Below are 15,469 nucleotides of genomic sequence, written 5' to 3' on the forward strand. Positions count from 1 at the left end.
ATTAGTCATATAAGCTTTCAGCCTAACTTTCTTAACAGTATCTTTTGAGTTATTTAACGATATACATTTTTTCACATTGCAAACTTATTTCTGTATCAAAATCGACGACAATCCTGGAAGAAACCTCTCATACGGACCTTCATCCACATACCGACTTTCACCACTTAAAAACGTTTTGAGTAATCGCAGAATCGCCTGAAATATCATTCATAGCTTTATTACTTTTTGTCTTGTCTCAGCATCCAAATTCGTATGGAAGCACAGACAGACGGACGGACGTACCGGCGGAAAACCTGTCGTTGTCTGAGGTTTTACCATAACAGTATATGCATGACAAGTATTTCTTATGTTTAGATTGTGTCTATCATCCGCAATTTAACGTTTATAGACATACCTGTTTGAAACATTTACAATTATATGCACAGAAATACTATACCCTGTCAGGTTAATGTTATCGGAATCGGAACACGATCACCATAAGTTGTTCAACCTATTTGTTTAGTCAAGACAATATGCAGTTTGAAGTGTTCAATAAGTTATGTAACTTAGCAACCAAAAGTTTGATCTGATGAGTGAAAGAAAATACATTCTACATACCGTGTTTCATCAACATAGCTTAACTTCTTTTTGAAATGTCGCAAAATCACGATTGTTAGTTTTCACTAACCGTCAATCTTGTGCAAGCGACTTTTGTCTTATGCGACCACTTTGAACCCCCCCCCCCCTATTTTGATATTGTATTAAGCGCCTTTTGTCTTACGCGACCAGCGACCGCGGATGTTCGTGTATCGAGATGCCATATCTTGGATTTAGCGACCACTTGGGGTTAAATTGGAAAATCTGTTGACTGTAAAGGAACTTGATCGCCGAGTTATTAATAGTTTGTTGTCATCAAATGAAATTCGCTTCCTTTTGAGAAGCCATAAAACAAAACTGTCTCGTCAATAAAATTTACTTCATTTGTCTATCGATCAACATGCTTAACCAATCGTTAAGTGTTAACTAACCGTTAAATGGCCTAAATTGACTATGTGATTTACACATGCTCAATCTCAATTTGCAATCTTACTTACTCGGAAATAATTTATACATGTGCAGTTATCTCGGCTTTTCCGCGAAAGGCAAAGTAGTTCAAGTATACAAACTTCATGTACATTTGCAAATAAAAGGCGAACGTGAAATTCTTACACATGCATCGTTCATAACGGACATATTGTTTTGTTGGATTATTACAAGTTGTCAAGTTGCAAGGTAAAGCTATGTTTAGATACACTAATATGTACATTATTTAATATAATTTTATTGTTAAATAAGATAGTTGTCACATTATCAGTCTATGAGTTTGAGTTGATACTTTTTCCATTTTCTTGTAATATTGACACGATATATGAAGTCAACATGTACGAAATCGAACATTTTCGTACCACATATTTTGATTGATTTGATTACAAAAGTTCAAATAACTGTGGTTAAAGGAGACAATCATACATTTATAATTGAATGTCCGCATTCTACCAAAATTGTCTTTTTTAAAGACCAATTTATTAAAAGACTACTTTTGCGTACTACGTTGAGTGGTTTCTTAATACAAAATTGACTGTATATCTGTTTAAATATTAATCACACCTTTTTTCTTACACAATAAATAAATAAAAAACGTGCCTAATGTCCCATATTTCTCTCTATTCACATACTAACTTCCGTTAACGTAGTTTATTTACCTTTGAATTATCGCAATATCAAGCCTTTTCAGGAAGAACGGATGGGCGAACGAAGGGAAAGAAACAAACCGATAAACAAGCATATTCCCCATATGTACCTCTATCCACAAACCACGTTTCATCAATCTAGCTTGCTAACAAAGAGTTATCGTAGGACACAGATTTTAGTTATAAATTATTTGTGTAATTATATCATCTGTGACCATAGCAGCCACACTGTGTTTAATGCCAAACAAATAACGTGCATATGCCCATTAGGACCACCATCAACAAACCAAGTTGAAAAACCTTGTCCTTTTTGAATTATCGAAGGAACTAGATTCGGACGGACATACGAACAGACGTACACACGGTATGACGGGCGCACGGACGGATGATAGGACATTTAAACAAAAGACGTAATATCATATCGCCCTTATGTATCCTAGAGTGATCAAGCGTCTAAAACATGTCAAGTTTTGACTTCATTGCCTCTAAATCATTGCTTTCGAATAGATGGATTATAGGGACATACTGTTCCATTTAGAGATGTTAACCCATTTATGCATAGCGTCTAGAAAAAAAGCCTTGGCAAACAAACAGCGTAGACCCATCTGGCTCTGCGCTGTTTGCTTAAGGGAATTTCTGTAAGAAATATTCTAAATATAGAAATAAATATACAAGACATCCCTTATTTTGGAAATAAATTGATCCAATATAAAAGGATGGGAGAGTCCACTAGGCTTAATTGGGTTAACCGATTATAAACATGTATATAAACGTCAAGTATTTTACATTGATATTCATTAAGTTCTAAATCGTTGGAATTCAACCATTTCAGTTAAAAATGAATGTAATACTTCGAATATAAACAATTACTTATTGCGATTTCTTGTGACTTGATGTCACGAAAATGTCTCTTCAAGCACTTAAAATTTACAAGAATAGATAAGCAATTGACAGGACATTGAAGTTTAAGTGAACTGGATAATTATATGATTATAATAGTCACATTTGTGTCCCGAACTAGTTAAATGACATCTAAGCAATCGTGAGTTCAGTGTTATGGCTTTAATAACTGTATGTGTTTCATACAACAAGTGTCGAATTTGATGTTTGATATAGGAAGTAAGAAGCATGAGTGTTGCTTTCTTCCCCCCCCCTCAATACATATGAACATATCCGATATGTTAGGCAAACGGTTTGTCATACATGCATCTTTTCTTGGTCCTTGCAATCGATAACGTATGTCAAGGTTGAAGGTCGCCCGATTTACCATTGGTCTGCAATAACGAAAAAACGCTTTTTCGGATTCATAATGTCTAAAAAAACACGATTTGTGAGCGCGTTTGAGCACAGTTTTTTTTAATTAAAAAAGAGGCAATTCGATAAAGCTTTTCAGTCAACTAGAGGCATTTTGGCGTTTGACTGTTCACAATCGAGACTCTCGCCGTTATGTAGATCCTACGATCCCTAATCATATGCCGAGGTTGAAGGTCGCCGGATGTACCGTTTGCCTGCATGAGAGTGAAAACGCGTATTCGCACTTAAAGAATCTCTTAAGAAAAGGCGCGGTTGCAGCTCATATATAAAACGTTCCAGTGTACTGCAGGCATCTGTACCTGTGCTTTCAATGTAGTATTGCCTCTATGGTGACGTATATACTTGCTTAGCAACTTTATCATGTTCCTTCTAAACTATGAAAACATGAATACCATAGCCACTTGTTTGTTGTGTAAATTTAGGGATGGGATGCGGCGCTATATTATAAGCCCGGAAAATGTTCAGAGGGTTGAACAAGGGGGTAGGGATTTTAAAAGACCCCCCCCCCCCTCTCGCTAATTTTGCCGGGCGTTTTATTTTTCCTACAATGAGGCATTCGATTGGTACATAGATGGATATAACAATGTACATTACATTTTTTGTATAAATAGCAGATGAATGCGTACCTGAGTCTAAGAACGTTCGTTAGCAAACATGTCGTTGTATCAGAGACTTCAAACCTTTGAAAACAGACCATCCCGTTATGGCGTGTCAAAGGAAGACCTGGCTAGCCAGGGATTCATCTACGACCATTGTGTAATATCCGACACTATTGAGTGCGTTCGATGCGTATTTTGCCATGTGCACATTTCCCTTTGGAACATGGACAAAGAAGATGTGAGACTTAGGCATCGACAGCTGCGCCCCGTTTGCCCTTTTGTGTTCGATTGGGTCATGAACACAGAAGAAGAAGTGAAACTTAGTCAGCGACGGTTTCGCCGTGCTTGTCCTTTTGACAATGAGTTATTCGATAGGTATTTCCAAAACGAGTTTGAAAAGCAATATCAAAGAGCTTACTATGGAATTGTGGAAACAGAAAGCGATGTTTATTCTAGCGATTATAACCAAACAAGTTAAAAAATCGTTTGATAGCCTTCAAACAAAAGATGACCAAAATGATGACAAATACGATGATTATAGTGATTTGGATGAACTGCTTACGGCGAAAATTGAAAAGACTTGTACTCGTACCCGCCCAAATTTTTATCGAAAACAAACCGAAAAGCAGCGGAAAAAGGCTGAACAAAGGCGTTCGCAAAGGCAACTTTCAAAACAAAGAACAAAAATACGCAATGCAAAATGAGATCAAAAAGAAATAGTCTTGGCAATGGTCCAGAACTGTAACAGAAACATAAATAACAAGATTTTGCATGGAACAAAGCAAACCATAACGAACACAAAGCTACGCTATGAAAGATGTCTATGATCCGAACATTATTACGTGAAATTATAGCCCCCGAATAAGAAATTGTAATTAGTTAGTTCCGTTATAGTCTCGCCTTCATTGTGATGTCAGTGACGTTGGGCTGTCCGATATATTAGTTTTCGGTACAATTACGGAGCGTAACTTTTACGCTAAGATCGGCGTTAGACTGTTAACCATCGAGAATATCGCCGTTTCAATGATCCTCACGGTCTCTTATCGTATGCCGAGGTTGAAGGTCGCCGGATGTACCGTTGGTCCGCATGAGCGGAAAATTGCGTAATAGAAGCAATAGATGCTATGCACATGATTTCGTTTTATTTTCTAGCTGTTATTGACATTAACTGGGTAATAACCTACTACGCTGATCTTAGCATAACAGTTACGCTTTGTATTAGTTTCGAATGCCAATACTTCGAACAGCGTTGTCGTCAATAAAAACAACTGTGCTCATACGCGCTCACACAAAGTGTTTTCTTAATAAATTTTAAAAAGTCCGTTTAGGCTTTTGTCTTGTTCGTGCAGGCAAAAGATATATCCGACATCCTAGACATACCATAAGGGGCCGTAATGACATGCACAGCTTCCCTGGTTTCGATGGTGAATCGTCCTACGCCGAAGTTAGCTCAACAGCTTCCTTTTCTTAATTCATTCGCGTACAAAAAACAGGGTTATCATTTTGGCATGATATTTTGAATTATTTTATTTAAGTATTTTTTCAATTCAAACTACGTATGCAATGATTTGCATTGATATTTTGTACTCTTTGGATCATGTCAATTTACTCTTTAAGTAAGAAAATGCCAGTTCCTTATTCCTTATATAAACCGAATAATGAAACTGGTTAATCATTAAATAACAAAAGTAGAAAATTAATTAATGTGTTGGTCTATTTGGGGCATTTTAATTTATTGTTTAGTACGAAAATGTCAATTCCTTATTCGATTTGAATAAGGAACCTGTTAGTCATTCTTTATTCAACCGAATAAGGGATTGGGTTATAAAATAAAACCACGTAGAAATGTATTGCAATTTACATGTTAATGTTACGATGATTTTCATTGCTATATCGTACTCTTTGTTTACTTTCAATTTACTTTTTAGGTAAGAAATGCCAGTTTCCTATTCATTATTTAAATATCGAGTAAGGATTTGAGTTATCATTCAATAAAAAAAGGAGAAATTTACTGCAATACATATATTTTTTAAATATCCAACCTATATATACGAGGACATGCATTTATTTGTGGTACAATTTGGTTCAATTTAATTTATTTCGAAGTTAGAACATGCCAGTTTCTTATTCGACTGCATGAAGGAATAAGAACTGGATCCTTTTCCTAACTCAGCCGAGAATAAGAAACTGGGTTACCAGTAAAAGCATTGCAATTAATATTTTTGTATAACCAACCTATGTTTGCAATTATGTGTATTTATATGTGGTACAGTTTGTTCCGTTTAATCGTTTAAGAAAGAAAATGTCAGCTCTTTATTTGGTAGAGAATAAGGAACTGGCTTCTTATTTTTGAGCCAATATCCGTCAAACAACATATCAATTTGTTGTGGCCTAAGCGTTATCACAAACTTAACTGTACGGATATATTTTACTTGTTTAAACTTTTGCATGAACATGAAGTAGGGTACGGGTTAATGGTAGGTTAGATACATAAAGCTTTGTTCTTGCAAACTTGACATTAATGTATGTGCGTAAAGTGTTTACCCAGATTCGCCAGTGATAATCAGGGACGACACTTCACGCATACAGGTTACCGTATACTAAATAACCGTTTCATGTAGGGCTGTACTCTCTACAAAATGTCAAAGTTGATTCGAAGGCATGTTGTACACTTTAAACTATTGTTCTGGTTTTATCTTTTGGAGAATGTACTAGGGCATGAATAGGTGCTCACTACTAAATCCCTGAAATATGATAAACTTAGAGATTTTGGTAAAACATTGCACTGAAAAAGGTTACATTCCACCAGAAAACTACAGGAAAAAATGTTGCAAAACAGTAGATTTTGACTTTTGACAAGTTCTTTTTTGGTTCGTACATGACATATCTTTTTTATTGCACAAATCGACTCCGCTTAGAATGGCATTTAAGAGAAGGTATGGTTATGGGGGCCTCTATGTGCAAAATGTTGCATTTATTTTCGCTTAAAGATGTCGCTTTTACATTGAATTAAATAGGGAAACTATTTAGTATATTGTGACCTACACCGGATTTTCGCCCACAAAATGATTTCTTTAGGAACAAATCAATACCAGCGGAAGGTGACGTCCCTGGTGCGGAGTGCTGATTTCGTCAGTCTCGAAATTAAAATTATTAAATTATATGTTTTTAATTTGAAACGTCACCTTTAAGAATCGTATCAATATGTTTTAAATAAATAAAATGTCCGAACCATTTTATCTGTTGCCGTATATAAAAAGACTTTTCTAACGCAACGCGTATTCAAATCAATATAGCTCTCTTACTTTAGAACGGACTTTGTTGAAATTTTTACTCAGACTAATTCAACACATATCTAATACTTCATGTAAATTAAATTGAAATAGATCAACATTAAATTATCAAACATAACAAATTTAAAAAATCACGGAAAAGGTAAACTTCTCAAAATCGTACATCGTACAATAACAATGTGAAAAGAAAAACGCATTATTAACCGACCGGCTTGCAACATTGCGCTCATGAATATTAATACGAGCCATATTGTTTTTTCTAGTTTATGTAATGTTTTTCTGGTGTAAAAACACAACGAGAATGATGAATTTTAAATTAAATTGAAATTAAATAGCGTTGTTCTACACATTTTCGAACGCAGCATTTTTCAAACTTAAGTGTCTCAATTAAGAGTGAATATTTTGATTTCAAAATTGTTCATGTGATCATTTGACTACAGTTTGTGTAAGCAAACGATAAAATCATTCATCCGTGACAATCGGATGCTTCAGCAAGTGTGGAAGGTAGCCTGCAGCATGCCGATTGCACAATTTCGCTCCTTAAATTTTATTAGAGACATATTTACTTTTAAATTAAAGTTATATTTTCATGGTGTATCAACCCACCTAAAATAAAAAAAAGGAAATAAAATTAGAATCTTATCGCGTTTGACCATTTTCACGTGCAAAAAGATAAAACCATACCTACCCCACGCGAAAAAGCGCCGGATTGTTACGGATGAATGATTTCGTTGCACAGAATATAGTCAAATGATCACATGTGCATTTTTTGTTAAGAAGCGACTTGAGATACTGAGTTGATTTTTTTGTATGTGAGTCTACCTACATAAACTACAGATGAAGTGTGAAATATGTTCCGGTCCGATGCTTTTTGCCGTAGTTATGGGTCTTTCAGTTTAATAACGTTTTCCGGAGGGTTTGTTACGCAACGCTTTCAGATAATGAGCTTATTGTTGGTATGTAAGTCTACCTTCATGACCAACAGAAAACGTGTAAAAAAATGTGCGGTCCATTGACTTTAAACGAAGTTATGGGCCTTCGACTTAAAACGTGTCTCTATTGTAACCGTTTTCCAGAGGTTTTTACGCAACCCTTTCAGATATTGAACATTTATTAGGTATTTGAATTTACCTACATAACATACAGCTGAAGTGTGAAATTCCTTTAGGTGCATTAATTGTTAGAGAAGTTATGGGCCTTGGACTAAGCAATTATATGTATTATAACTTTTTTCCCGGATGCTTTTTATGCTAAGTTTTCAGATGTTGATTTTTTTATTGAGTCTACCTACATGACTTACAGATGAAGTGTGAGATTCGTTTTGGTCCATCGACATTTGATACAGTTATGGGCATTGTTTCCTCTAAAATAGCTGCCGTGGGACTTCAAAACTCCGTCAGGGGGGCATTGTGTTTAACAGACGTAGGTCTTAAAAATTAAGGTGCCCATGTCCTTTGCGTAAATGAATAAAGACTAACATGAACATTCTGCATAAAACATTACCAGTACATACCCAACCCGTTAATATATAAAAAGTATTGAACATTAAAATCACAGGTTTGTATCAATATTTCTCTGGGGTTGCACACATTATAGTACCTGAAACTTTGACTCCTATTGGGAAATCAGTATCTTATTTAAAAAAATAAGTGGTTCAACCATTTGCGCTGAGAATGTGTTGCATTCAGCATTATTGCATAAACTCTGTTTATAATGCCCTCTGGCGGGGTGAAGAAACTTGATAAAAGGAGGGCTTGAGCGGTAGAAATCGTGTATTAACAAGGCGATTTACGTGCCGTTCAAGCCCTGTTATGTGTTTTTCATATCCATAAACTGGTCCACGCATAGTTACTTCCCTTAGTCTTCTTTGCGTTCTTCTTAGTAGATTCAATGAATTTATTATGAACTTTGTTAATAACTCCAGCCTTTGACGACTTTACAAGCATAAATGTGGAACTGAATAAGCACCAGTTTTCTCATACATGCAGGAATAAAGGCAATGAATATTTCAATACACTTTTCAAATTATATCATCTGCACTCTCTTGACAACAGCTTTATTTCATTGGCAACGTTAATGGGTTAAGGTTATTTAATCAACACTTTCAAAAGACTATGCTGTAAATGTAAGTGTTTATGTGCCTTCAACGTTCCTGCTGTATGCTTGAAATACTTCAATGACAATATGTTGGCAGTATTAATTTTTAGAAAATTTAGTTGGAATGAAATAAGATAGACCTGAACGAAAGAAACACCTATGAAAACAATGACTTATTCTGACAATATATTTATCCATCACGACCAGTAAATTCCAAAATAATTCCTCGTTTCTTACTTTGCGCGGCTGCATTTCAAATTTGTATAACCCCACTGTTAAAACACATTTCAAATCGAAAACTGTCTATCTGAAGGTAACGCCTCGTCATTTCTGATGATAACCGAGTGAGGCATATGTAAAACACATCCTTGAACTGTATGACATCATATAAAATAATCGAATTATTGTATCGATGTTGACTGAACAAGACATACTGTTTTCAATGTGTTTTTAAATTTATTTTGGTATGTGTGATTTATGTATGTAATAATAGCGAAAATACACATTTTTTCGGACATGATCATCTGCGGGCGCTCGAAAAATCCGTTCCTGCCCGAGTGCGCAGTACGAGGGCAGGAACGAATTTTGAGGGCGCCCTCAAAAATGTGTATTATCCCTATATAACAGAATAAATTCATGTTGTTCTAGACGCAGTTATGAACAGGACTGCGGTGGAATCTGTCGTTTCCTGTGAACCGTACAACTTTCTGGAATGCCATATAGCGCGCTGGATTTGGCGCATTGTGCCGGTGTTTTGCATAAGTGTTGGAACGATCGGCAATCTGCTTAACGTCATCATCCTGAAACGAATGAATCTGCGACGATTCCCCAGAAATGTATTGCTAGTGTTTCTCGCAGTGAGCGACTCAACGTTTCTTTGGACGTTGGCTCTTAACAACGTCCTGTTTGCGTTAAACGGGCACACATTTCTCGAACAGGGCGACGTTCTATGTCGGACAACTTGGTTCGTTGGGTACACAGCTGCAGCCTTCTCTTCTTGGATAATAGTTCTAATGACTACGGAAAGAACGTTGGCGTTAAGGGCTCCAGTGTTTTCGCGAAAAATGCTAACCGTCAAGAGCTGTAATTTAGCATGCGGCGTGACCTTGATCATCATTGCGGCAATTAATTGCAACTTTCTTTATGGTTTCGACTATATAGATTATGCCAATGGTGAACAACTTAGTCCTGAATTCCAAAATGTTACTAAAATTAAAGCGATTTACAAGCCATGTTACTTTGTTTCAAAGAGGTATATGGAGTTTCATTACGGCGAATGGAATATCATAGCAATAACGTTGTATTGTGTTATACCAATTGTTATTTCTATTCTTGGGAATGTAAATATAGCGATGGTAATAAATTTAAAAAGACAAGAAATGGTTTCTTGTCGTATGTCTGAACACAAGGAACCGGATAGCGATTTTAAATTGACTTCAAGCGCGGGCAATAATGAAAGATCAACTAACGTCACCTGTAATTCGTCAACTGATTTGAACGAAGCAAACCATATAATGCAAAATACGAACTGTGCAATGGTGGATACAACTAATTCAGAAAAATACGAAATTCAACGTATGACGAACATTTCTACGTCGCATACGAAACCAACAAGAGACGGGTATGTAAATAAACATGATTTATCAATAACCAAATCGGATTCTAAGAAGAAGAAACGGCAAAAACTTCAAAGAAAGTTTCATAAGCCAATGGCTGGTAAGGGCAAAAGAGGCCAACAGGCAACGCGACTTTTGTTTTGTATCAGCACGTTTTGGATACTTTCATACATTCCGTTTGCCGTTTACCAAGTTATCCGAAGCAAAATTGAGGATGTATCACCCAAAGTGGCTTCCATTCTTCAGCTTTCAAGAGCGGTCACACATTCAGTGTTGTATTTAAATTTTGCTATGAACTTTTTCTTTTACTTCGTTTCCGGAACGCTGTTCAAAAACGAATGGACGAAAATCGTTCTCCAGACGAGACAAGCATTAAAGAGACTACACATATGTAACAATTTAGACTGAACTATACATTAGCCGCGTCATGCGAAAATGGTTATTCTGCCATTTGCGGCCATTGCAGCACCACACCAGCTTGCAGAATCGAAGTCTGGAGAGGAGCTGCGCTGTCAGTGATAAATAAACGCAAACGTTCGTGGTCTCATTATGGAAAAGGGTAACTCCTGAACTCACCTTATTGAAAGCATTTATATTTTATCCAATTATTTGTGTTATGTGTAATAGCATTTTAGTTTTTGGCTTGTTTCCCTTTAACCCAATTATGCATAGCGTCTAGGTAAAAAGACCTTGGCAAACAGCATAGACCCAGATGAGACTCATTAAAATCTGCGCTGTTTGCTTAAAGGAATTTCTGTTAGCAATATTCTAAATATAGAAATAAATATACTAAACATCCCTAATTTTTGGAAATAAATTGATCCAATTTAGAAGGATGGGAGAGTCCACTATGCATAAATGGGTTAATTTGACAGAAGGAAATATCATTCCTCTGCACAAAACAGGCTTTATTGATGATGTTAGTAATTATTAAGGTATAATGCGTGTACGTTGTTTTTCTACGTTGTTTACAACCATTTTAGGCAAATGCTTCGAATTGTTTTGTGAATATAACGCTTAAATATAGGATGCACATATTGGTCTTAGAAAATGTTGTTTAACTGTTTATGATATGTGATTTGTTATGTCTGTTTTCATCACTGTTTTAAATAAAAACGAACGTGTGTATGTGGTATACGTTGATTTGCTTAAATGTTTTGATAGCATATATTACACATTAAGAATATGTATGAGCTTGTTAAATCTTGTGTTAAGTCATGTACAACATATTTCGAATATTCTGTCGGTCTAAGACAAGGGGATATAATTCAGTCGATTAATTTTTCTCATTTTGAAGAAGATTTGTTTTTTTTTTACAATATAGCATATTGTCTGGCGTAAATATAGACGATATTACCTTGTTTTTATTGTAACCTTTTAGGTAAATAACCAGAAGAAGTAAAGAATTGATTAGATAACATTTTCCTGTATTGTAATTCTTGGGGGCTAAAAGTAAACATTTCAAAAACAAAAGTAAAGCTCTTTCGCTCAAATTAATTTGTCAGTTGTTTGATTCGTTTGTTGGGTCATTCTTTTTGCTATGCCTCTGATATATGGGGCTTTAATAAATCATAAAAGATCAAACGCATTCATCTCAAATTTTGCAAAAGATTGTAAAAAATAAAAATGAATACATGTCGTTCTATAGTATATGGTGAGTAAGGCTATAAAACAAACTGTGTTTATTCAAGCCTTGAAAGATGTTAATAAAGTATGCACAAGTATGGTTGCAAATGTTAAACAATTGTTTAACGAATACGGCTGTTCCCACATTTTTGAAACTACGAAGACAACTAATAGTCATGCTTTTGTATAAGAATTTCAATGCATAGGTATTGACATCTTTAAACAGAAATGGTTTGTCAATATAAATAACATCTCTGTCCTAGATATATTTATAATTGTTCAAAATCGTCTTGAGTATAAATGCTTTGTTTTATTATCAAAAAGTCTACGGGGCATGGGGGATTAATTGTTTGTTATTTTTGTTCAAATTTTATCATATGCGGAATAATTGATTTCTTTGTTGGTTATTTTGTTCAATTTTTATCATATATACCATAGTCAATAAAAAGTAATAGATTATCTTTACTGCTTTTACAATTAGAGTGTTTCTTTACAAACAAAAACACACGAGCGCACGCACGCATGCAAGCTTGCATGCACGCTCGCACGTACGCACGCATATATCATTGATTTGGTAACCATTATTATATAATGATGCGTGACATTGCTTTATTGCTGTATTTATAATTTATAATTGTATGCATTAAACACGATTTTCAAATTTTAAATGGTAATAAACTGCCTGTTTTGTTCTGCTTGTTACTATTTAAGAACGTTTAAATAAATAAAAAAACAACGTGCACGGACCCACACCTTATCCCATGCACTCACGCACGCAAGCACAAACGCACGCACACATACATATACTCACATTAACGCACACACATACAGTCACGCACGCACGCACTCATACACTCACACCAGATGATTTACATAAGGCATTACTTGGACATTATTTTTATGACATAATGGAGTCCGGCACTTTGCACCTTATGATGTAATACACCGATACTTATACAAACATGTTTAAATGAACTTGTTCATCATTTAAATTACTTATAATAAAGCTTTTAATGATGACACAGATTCGTCCAAAAGAAATAAGCATGTAGTTTATATGTAGCTCATTATATATTCGTGATAAGAACTAAGTTAACAAAGCAATAAGAATCAGTGTTCTATTCACTTTTACATAAATACATTTTCGAACACGTTTAAGGACATTATTCTTAAAATATTGGAATGATATGCGATGAGTTTACAGCTTTTTAAGGCTTTATCATATTTGCTAACTACAATTCAATATTTAAAATCGAATAAGGCAAGTTTATAACGAATTGCATGGCTTAAGAAGCCTTGATTTCACAATTTCTTAGGCAATGCATGATTTTTGTAATTGAAAACCTTAAGCCAGGTACGAGCCTTAGCGAATCTCTCTTATTTTAAAATATTCAATAAGTAAGAAGGGCGTTACAGAGTATTACCATCAAATAAAGTTGTTTTAATATCGAATTGATATAGTCCCGTTTGTAATATAGATTTTCAACAATAGTAAGATGTAAGAATAGAAATGCAACATCAAAAAATGATGAACACGACCTATATACATGATTGGATAGTTTTTTGAGTAAATATGTTAGATATTATGTACATAGAAGTGATTATCTACGTTTAAAATATCACGCATTTATCATACCACTGCATTGATATCTGCCTGATATAACGTTGCCTGATATATTTTTTATATCATGGTCAACATAAAGTTTTTATATCAGTCATTTGTGGAGGATAGTCATATTACTCGGAATCAATTATAAAGTAATTATTTTAAGTAAAATCGAATCAGATTCAACAAAACAAACAATTGGATACTAAAATGTAACATATTTTAAACACAAAATTCAACAAAAACAGCAAAAACATTTATTTACGAATATTAAACGCGTGTATTCATTATGTCATAATTGACACGTCAAACGACACAAGTCATATTCTTTCCCGCTAAACCTGCAGTTTTTTAGTGATTTTTGTACTATTGCCTTAAAATCGGTGACGTAGAGGTATGTTAACAGAAAAACAGGTTAATATCTGATCTTTTTGTAATATATCAGGCTCGGCACGTATAAAAGCCTCGCCGTTATATTATTCTAAGCCTGGCTTGATATATTACAAACAGATCAGACACTAATCTGTTATTCTCTATATATCAACTTGTAATTTAATATGTCCCTATAATGTACTTGCCAAATATTTCATTGATTAGGAATTTGAGCAAAGATTTTCTTTTAATAATAATACAACGCTGAAACGTCAGTGTTTTGTTTCCATGTACCATTTTTAGGCAAAATGAATCGTATGATGTTTCTAATACTTCAATAAAGAGGATATATAACATACTTTACCAAGTGTTGTATTCAGAAATCTTGTGAATTGAAGCGCCATGAAAGTTTAAAAAGTTTTCAGATTTAAAGAAGACTGTATGATAGCCATACGGAATATTTTCCCATGTAAATCAAGCATCACAACCGTAATTCTCAATCCCATATTTAGTCAATATTAAAGATTAAATTTGTTGAAATAAGTTCTTAAAAGTGAACTGCCCGTTCTCTCTGAAAAAAAACTTAAGGCATGCACGTGCCTATGCTAATTCTTGCTAATAGAGTTTATGAGTTTTAGATGAATGTTGATAAGTTATACCGTACCCAATGATTTAAGCAGTAAATGTCAAGATTCTGACATGTTTTGTACTGTCATTTGCTACTTCATAGATCTTCCTGTAAGTAAGCGGTACGCAGGCAATATGAATCTTAAATCAGGTCACGTAACATTGAACGGAGAGTTTATACCGACATACACAAGTACAAGTGTATTTATTTTATCTTCACAAACTGATTTTCTTTTTCTCATCCAGCTTAAATAAAAATTAAATACACACATTCATTATGATGCTGTGTCGAATGTTCATTGCGTTACGTCTACATAACTTTGACAAGTATTGAACACCATTTACTATTGTATTTGCCCACAATAGTCCATGTTTACAGTCAAAAAGTTAAAACTTTAATGTATTGCTAGTTCAGTTACAGTCCATCTTATACCAACTGTAAATAATGCCGCAAGGAATAAATAAACAACTGTTTCAATGGCAGTGCAGTAATGGTTCATTTTACCTGTACAACAATACTATATAAGCTATTCTAAAACGAAAAAAAAACAATTAAAGAAACGTTTACTTGAATATTTTTTATGATGACATAAAAATGTAATACTTGATG

At 34.6% G+C, this 15,469-nt stretch overlaps 1 protein-coding gene across 1 annotated transcript; it reads left to right on the forward strand.

Annotated features, from left to right (window-relative positions):
* Nucleotides 1–775: 775 nt before the first annotated feature.
* On the forward strand, nucleotides 776–12,920 carry LOC127831015 (uncharacterized). The gene is made up of 2 exons (XM_052355990.1): nucleotides 776–1,251; nucleotides 9,661–12,920. Exon 2 carries the CDS (start codon nucleotides 9,669–9,671, stop codon nucleotides 11,034–11,036), a length of 1,368 nt encoding a protein of 455 aa, XP_052211950.1. The 5' UTR covers nucleotides 776–1,251; nucleotides 9,661–9,668; the 3' UTR covers nucleotides 11,037–12,920.
* The last annotated feature ends 2,549 nt before the right edge of the window (nucleotides 12,921–15,469 follow it).

Source organism: Dreissena polymorpha, chromosome 5, assembly GCF_020536995.1.
Source record: "Dreissena polymorpha isolate Duluth1 chromosome 5, UMN_Dpol_1.0, whole genome shotgun sequence".
NCBI classification, from domain to species: Eukaryota; Metazoa; Mollusca; class Bivalvia; order Myida; family Dreissenidae; genus Dreissena; species Dreissena polymorpha.